At 33.9% G+C, this 7740-nt stretch overlaps 2 protein-coding genes and 1 long non-coding RNA gene across 3 annotated transcripts in view; 2 read left to right on the top strand and 1 right to left on the bottom strand.

The window, feature by feature from the left end:
- The first annotated feature begins 2191 nt into the window (after positions 1-2191).
- LOC107673452 (methyltransferase-like protein 7A) lies at positions 2192-3037 on the top strand. The gene is made up of 2 exons (XM_016467051.1): positions 2192-2767; positions 2948-3037. Exons 1-2 carry the CDS (start codon positions 2273-2275, stop codon positions 3035-3037), a joined length of 585 nt encoding a protein of 194 aa, XP_016322537.1. The 5' UTR covers positions 2192-2272.
- A 2104-nt stretch (positions 3038-5141) lies between these two features.
- Positions 5142-7740, top strand: part of LOC107673537 (uncharacterized) — a 19461-nt gene continuing 16862 nt past the window's right edge. The window contains exon 1 of the long non-coding RNA XR_001632411.1: positions 5142-5302. This is a non-coding gene — a long non-coding RNA (uncharacterized LOC107673537). The remainder of the gene's footprint in view (positions 5303-7740) is intronic.
- The window catches only part of atf1 (activating transcription factor 1), a 7248-nt gene continuing 5365 nt past the window's right edge, over positions 5858-7740 (bottom strand). The window contains exon 8 of the mRNA XM_016467154.1: positions 5858-6960. Within this exon, the coding sequence (XP_016322640.1) occupies positions 6816-6960 (145 nt within the window). The 3' untranslated portion in view covers positions 5858-6815. The remainder of the gene's footprint in view (positions 6961-7740) is intronic.

The raw sequence follows: 7740 nt of genomic DNA, 5'->3' as shown, positions 1-7740 counted from the left end.
TATATATATATATATCATTTTTGCATTCCCAGTTGCTCAAAAAAAAGCAAAAGAAAAACTCCACAATATTTTTTTCACGAATTTCCCAAAAAAAAAATAGATAGATAGATAGATAGATAGATAGATAGATAGATAGATAGATAGATAGATAGATAGATAGATAGATAGATAGATAGATAGATAGATAGATAGATTTCCTTAAACGTTTTTGATTCATTTTTTAAAATCTTACTACTTGTTTCAGAATGTTCAGCGAACATGTAAAAGTAATGTTTCCATAATGTTTGCAAGAAAATAAATGCTCCTTAAAGTTTGAGAGCATTCAGATATAAAGTTGTTATAACTGGGTAGCTACATAGATAGTAGAAAAGCAGGATAAAGAGAGATTTTAAATCTGAGTTGGAAACTAATTGCTCTAAATCATTCTTCTTGTCTACTGGAGTAAAAGGCGGTGAGTAATCATAAAAACATAAGACTTTTATGTAGCAGCTAATTTTGCTTAAGGTGTATTACAGTGCATTCAGTAGATTGTACTGTTGTTTAACAACATACCAATCGTTCAGCTGATGACATGTCTTTCTGAGAAAAACTTTCAATAGACAAAAACTCCATTATTAAGATAAATGGACCATTTCCGGGTTTCTCACCAGCGGAAGTCATCATAGTTGTGTAAACTTCTATAGCAGTGAATGGGAGTCTAAGAACCACATATATATATATATATATGTGGTTCTTAGACTCCCATTCACTGCTATAGAAGTTTACACAACTATGATGACTTCCGCTGGTGAGAAACCCGGAAATGGTCCATTTATCTTAATAATGGAGTTTTTGTCTATTGAAAGTTTTTCTCAGAAAGACATGTCATCAGCTGAACGATTGGTATGTTGTTAAACAACAGTACAATCTACTGAATGCACTGTAATACACCTTAAGCAAAATTAGCTGCTACATAAAAGTCTTATGTTTTTATGATTACTCACCGCCTTTTACTCCAGTAGACAAGAAGAATGATTTAGAGCAATTAGTTTCCAACTCAGATTTAAAATCTCTCTTTATCCTGCTTTTCTACTATCTATGTAGCTACCCAGTTATAACAACTTTATATCTGAATGCTCTCAAACTTTAAGGAGCATTTATTTTCTTGCAAACATTATGGAAACATTAAAAAAAAAAAAAAGACTGATAATGGCAGTCAGAAGGGAGAACGATGTCAAATATATGTTCCTATAGATATGTTCCTATATACATTTTAGAAACACCCTCGCATTAGTCTAAACTATTTCATTTATTTATTTTGTAATTTGCTAAAGTAATATAATACAAAGTATAGTGTTATAAATGTAAAACATTTTTTTTAATGAAAATATAAACAACTTTGGAGGATTTACAATGCCGATGACCATTGAAACACGTCATCACAGTCTTGTGAAAAGAATAGTGTTCATTTAGTCATGTAACAGTGAGAAAGAGATTATTTTTTTGCCTGTAACGTCGTAAACAGGTTTTGGATGGATTTGGCAGAGTTTATATTTAATTAAATGAATATTAATTATTGCTTTACTTTAAAGGATGTTATCTTGTATTATGAAAACAAAAGCAACAAAGATCTAGAATTATTTGTTAACCTTTTTATTTTATTAGCAAAACTGCACATACATAATCAAAAATATCTTAATTCGTCTCCTTTGTAAATTTTGTTTTGTTCTGATTTTGACTTTTATCTTTCTTCAATAAGACTGTTAAAAAATAAAAAGTCTGTGACATGTTTAAAATACTATGATACAATCTTCAATCCCCCTGGTACTTTGTAATATCTTTATTTGTTAAAATTAAATGTGAGCTATGCTTTTTTGTTTCTTATTTGTTTATCATTTGTATTGCTATTATTTGTATGTTCCTTTTTTTTTTGCAATAAAAAAAAGTGTTTATTTGGTCATGTGATCTCAGTATTGTCCCTAATGAGAAGACCCGCTCCATGTAGAATAAGCTTTTATTAGGTATAAGCCTTTGAACGAGTGTACACGCTTTTAAACATTTTTCTCAAAACTACTATTCATTTCTTCGAGGGTGACTTTTAGTGAGGAAAAGAAAGGAGGATCCACTACTATTATTATTTATACACGGTCGCCATCTGGCGTCAGACTGGAGTACTGATTTTCTGGAGTATATCACATGCGTCAAAGACGCGGATTGGTCAGTTGTCACAAGGTGCGCGCAAACCTCTTGTCTACCAGATGTAGCTGTTAGTGTTCCAGATTTGTCGTTAAAAATGACGCTGTTTATGAACGCTTGCGCTCTTTTAGTCAATGTCCTCACTCTACCGCTGCACATTGCGGCGGTGATTGGACTTGCGTCTTTCTACAAACGCTTCTTTCCTCGGTTCGTATATAATTTCACGTTAGCGTACAATGAAATGATGAAGGAAAAGAAAAGGGAACTATTTCGAAACCTAGACAAATTCTTCCCCCCAAAAGTCTCTCTGCGCATCCTGGAGCTGGGCTGCGGATCCGGGGCGAACTTTGAGCATTACCCGACGGGCTGCAGGATCACATGCATCGACCCCAACCCGCATTTCCAAAAGTACCTGGAGAAAAGCACGGTGAAGAACGACCACCTCGTTTATGACAGCTTCATTGTGGCGTCGGGGGAGAATCTGAAGGCGGTGGAGGACAACTCAATGGATGTTGTGGTGTGCACGCTGGTTCTGTGCTCAGTCCAGGATACACAGAAGGTTCTGCAAGAAGCAAAGAGAGTTCTGAGGCCTGTAAGTTTAGGACAGTCATTGCTCAGGTTGAAAGATAACACATTTGGTATTATCACATTTTATAATACAGATTAGTAGGCTACTGTTCCTAAGTGCTTTAAAATACTAGTTCATTTTAAACAAAACAACCGTATTCAAGTAGTTTTGAGTTGAGAAATATACATTTTGTACTTTCTTCAGGGAGGAGCATTATTCTTCCTTGAACATGTGGTGTCTGACCCCTCAAGCTGGATTTACTTTTTTCAACATGTTCTTCAACCATTCTGGTAAAATAAAAACAATATTCACAAAATTATTAAAACTATTTTATCATTTTATTTACTTATGGTCTTCATAAAATGTTTTTATAACTTTTGTAAAGTTATTTATCTCCAGCTAGAGTAAATATGTAAAATTCCATATAGTAGCATATACACTGAACAAAATTGCAGTATTATTTGATATCTGATGTTTGTGTTTGATGTTGTTAAGGTTACATCGTGTTATCTGTTCCCTGTGTTTTGGATTACCTTTTGCCACGTTTCTGTTCTGTTTATTTTATACTTGAATAAACTGCATTTGGATCTATCCTTGTTTTCTCCTGGCATTCCATGACATGTTTGTGCATATATACAGTATTGGCTAGCGGCAACAGCAGTTTTAACATTAAGTGACATGACCTCTGGCACTCCTTATGTGTGTGTATGTTCTTTATGGGAAAATGCTTATGCAATTTAGCTTATTGCCACTGAGAACAGTGTAGTTTTACCGAGCAAACAGCAGAAACGGCGAGAAAGACCGTGGCAGCTGCCACGAATTCTGGCAGCTGCCAGAAACGACTAGTGGCAGCTGCCACAAACTCTGGCAGCTGCCAGAGAGAGTGCCAGTCCCTGCTGACAATGGGCCTCAGGATCTCGTCAGGGTATCTCTGTGCATTAAAAATGCCATCAATAAAATGCACCGTGAACAATATTTGAGAGAAATAGGCCTTTTGTGTACATAGAAAAAGTCTAAGATCTTTGAGTTCAGCTCATGAAAAATGGGGCCAAAAACAAAAGTGTTGCGTTTATAATTTTGTTCAGTGTATATACAATATATATATATACTGTATATATTCCAGAATGTATTCATTTAACGCAACGATGGAATACTAGTAACAAAGCATATGTCCTCTATGGAATAAGAACGCCTTTAAATACTGTATGTAAGTTTATAGTCATCATATATGTATGTATATGTATACTTGTCAGGTACTATATGAACAATGGCTGTGATACAACCCGTGCTACTTGGAAGCACCTCGAGGCAGCTTGCTTTTCTGACCTTCAGCTACGCCACATCCAAGCTCCTTTATTTTTTATGCTCAAACCACACATTGTTGGTCATGCAGTCAAATGATGAATATGAATAATCGCAGAAAGAAAAACCTTCTAAAGGCTTTCTCAAGCATGTTTTCTTTCAGTAAGCCTGATTCATTTCACTATGCACTTTTAAATGTTTGTATGAAAGAGCAATTTGTATTGAATGTATAAAATACAAAGTTTTTGTTTAATGTAAAAAGACAATCTCAAGACAATCTCACATTTTATATGACTATCTTGTTGCATGAGTATTCTGTCTGTAAAACACAGCACTATTAAATACTAAAATACCAGCAGGTAAAACAACAAAATACTTTCATCTATATAAAATAGTCTTTTGGAAATTTATGCAGGCCAGCATTTGTGAGTTTATGGTTAATGCATGAGTACGGTGGCCGAGAGAGCTCAACGCGCTGCAACTTAAGAAAACACATGCAAATTGAAAAAACACCAAGGTGCTTACTAGGGCCATTCCTGCAGGTGTACATATGCTGTTCAAAAGCAGTATATGTACATCCGCACTTTCTGTCTGTCCTCCTAGACCTGAACATACCTTAGTCGGCTCTATCTGTTTCTCGGGGTTAAAGCCTAACAACTATAAAAATTAGATCCTTGTTTTTAAAAGAGAATATTTCTACACCTTATGTTATTTTCTACTGGAACAATATATTTAATAATGTAAATTGGACTCAAGTTTGGTCGTTACCTCAAAAATTCCTCCTTACAAATAAGGTTAAGGAAATCTCATATAAATTAATTCATAGAGTTTATCCAACAAAAGAATTCCTACAAAAATTTAAAATTGATGTAGGTTTAAAATGCTCTTTTTGTGAATGCTCCACTGAAACAATTTCTCATTTGTTTTGGTCCTGCCGATATACCCAGCATTTTTGGAATAATGTGGAGGGTTTCATTGCTGATAATATTTTAAAAACATTTTCCTTATCTTATAAACATGTGATTTTGGGTTATTATATCAAGGATCGCTCTTTAAAGGATGTTGGTTTTATAATACATTTTATTTTATTTTTATGTAAATTTCACATTCATAAATGCAAGTTTACAAAAGGCAAACCTCTTTTTATGGTGCTTGGAAAAGAGATTAAAATGTTTGTAGATGTGATGTCAAAATCTAAAAATAGTAAAGCAATTAAAACGATTAATATATGCTCCTCCTTTAACATTTTCACATAATGTATAAAAAAAAATAAAATAATAATAATAAATAATGGTGCTGACCTGCAAATTATATTTTCTGTATTAAAATTTGCATTGTAATATCCTACTTTCTTAAGTTGCAGCGCGTTGAGCTCTCTCGGCCACCGTACGAGAGCTATACTGCCTTCTAGTGGTTAGGAGGAATGCATGTCATACAAAGTAACACATAAAAAAAATGAAGCATACCTTAATACTTTTTCCTTCCTACTTCCATACTTGTTATAATACTACGGCATTAGCTAAATACTCAAAAAGACCATCTTGCATTCTCCAACTTTAAATTTTAAGACGCTTCCTTTCCAACATATATATGTATAGCTGATTCACTACAGAAATTTCTTTGACTTTGATTGTGTTTTTGTACTTTTCCTAAGCTTGGAAATAAATTTTTTAATTATTTATGGAATTGAAAAAATCAAAGCTATAATTCGTTTTATTACGTTTTTCCAAATATACTGAGTGGAGTTTTTCCAAGGGCCTCTGAGTCACAAATTAGGCAAGCAACAAAACAACACTGAAACTGAAAGGGAGAGAAACAAAAAAAAAAGATTTATTTAGATTCACTCTAGCAAAAACAAGTGACATCAGGCTTTTTTTCATTGTATACTCCCTGATTCGATTGTCTTGTAACAGCTTGGCTTATAAACAGTGGTAAGCCTCAGACCTATTACTCAGCTAAAACCAACAACAGTCCCAACCCAAGTGTGTATATGCCTTAAAGACCAATCAGACATACTACAAAGACCTGGACTACAAAGGACATAGGTTTGAATTCTACAATATGAGTCTATCAATCCAGAATAAGGCTTAAATGAGCTTACCACTGTTTCATGTTACCCATAATAATAAAGCTGAAAGTCCTCACCTTAAATTCTGCTCAGTCTCTGTAGAAAACCTCTCACTAAAACTCATTAAAATAAAATACGGAATGGGGATAAGAATACCAGAGCTTCCTAAGAAGGGGAAATTAGCAAAAATGCAAAGAACACAGCTGCATGACTTCATGAAAAACACAATCACGTCACAATTTTCATATGTACAAGCGCATCTGAGATAAGGTGTAAAAATACCAGTCTTCTATCTGGATATATCAAAATTCAGCTAGCGCTTCAAATAAAATTAACATTCAATATTCCCTGGAAACCAAATGGGTCAAGAATAAAGCGAGATCTCCCAGTGCAGATGTGCCAATGCTTGCACAAGACACATACACATATATAAACATCTGTTGACTGCAAATAAAAAATATGTTAATGGAAAAGCGTATCCCTCTTTCCATCTATCCTGAAAAGCATAACAGTTGCTGTTGTTACTGGTCAATCGTTCTTAGGCTATTAGTTAAAAATTAGTTGTATAAAAACAAGCATTTGACATGAGGATTAAATGCATCCTCATGCCAGAAAAAAGTCCCTGTGTCTGTGTTTTTATAAGCACGTAGGCAGACAGGTCTGCCAGCAAAGTCCCATTAGCATGATTGGATGGATGTCCCACTAGCCAGTTTTAACACAGTACAGGTCCTTTAATGTCTTGAGCTCCTCGATAAGAGTCTTGTTCTGATTCTCCAGGACAGCCACACGGTTCTCCAAACACTTCACATACTCCTTTTTCTTTCTGCGGCACTCTTTGGCTGCCTCCCTGCACACAGAGATTCGCAATTACACAAAAAATGCAGTTAGGCTTACAATGCAATAAAAACGACCCATATGAAAACAACCACAGGATATTATACATCACCAACCAACTTCATCTCGTTAAACAAATAGGGATGTAACGATTCACTCAACTCACGATTCGATTCGATTCACGATTTTGATTCCATGATTCGATTCACGTTTTTTTTTTTTACAAAATTAGATTTAAGACAAATTATAAATTAAATGTGTCCTTTTATTATTGCTTGGACAAAATGTTCCACATTTCTTTGTGAAATTTAAATATAACACTATAATAATATACTAATATGGCACTTATAGCATATAATTACTCTTTTGTTGGTTTTGATTGCTTCTATTGTCCTCATTTGTAAGTCGTTTTGGATAAAAGCGTCTGCTAAATGACAAAATTGAAATATAATGTAAATGTAAATAACAAAACTAAATAGAAATTTTAAAAAAGCCCCAATTATTTGACTTATTAATCAAATAAATAAGTAACACAAATCAAATAAATCTCTTCATATAAACAAAATAAGGCTTTGTCTGTGCTCTTTCTATGTAAAATTAGAGGCAACCACTACATTTTAATCATGATCCAAACAAAGATGCTGCATACATGCAACATGAGCAGTTTTTAATCTAAATTACATTGTATAATTTCGACATTTGAATCAAAAACAGAATGGTTTGACTTCAGTTTTGTGAAACTATACATAAAAATATCTGCATGAAACAGAAGCAGCAGACGAGCTGAATGAGA

This window comes from Sinocyclocheilus anshuiensis, unplaced genomic scaffold, assembly GCF_001515605.1.
Source record: "Sinocyclocheilus anshuiensis isolate Anshui unplaced genomic scaffold, SAMN03320099.WGS_v1.1 scaffold44, whole genome shotgun sequence".
Classification (NCBI taxonomy): Eukaryota; Metazoa; Chordata; class Actinopteri; order Cypriniformes; family Cyprinidae; genus Sinocyclocheilus; species Sinocyclocheilus anshuiensis.
This window is presented reverse-complemented; position numbering and strand designations above follow the sequence as displayed.

What these genes read in the sequence shown, in the direction of transcription:
- LOC107673452 (XM_016467051.1), top strand. Translation starts at nt 2,273, where the DNA reads ATGACGCTGTTTATGAACGCTTGCGCTCTTTTAGTCAATGTCCTCACT. An exon ending in CAAAGAGAGTTCTGAGGCCT is followed by an intron (nt 2,768 to 2,947) that starts GTAAGTTTAGGA and finishes TACTTTCTTCAG; the next exon opens with GGAGGAGCATTATTCTTCCT.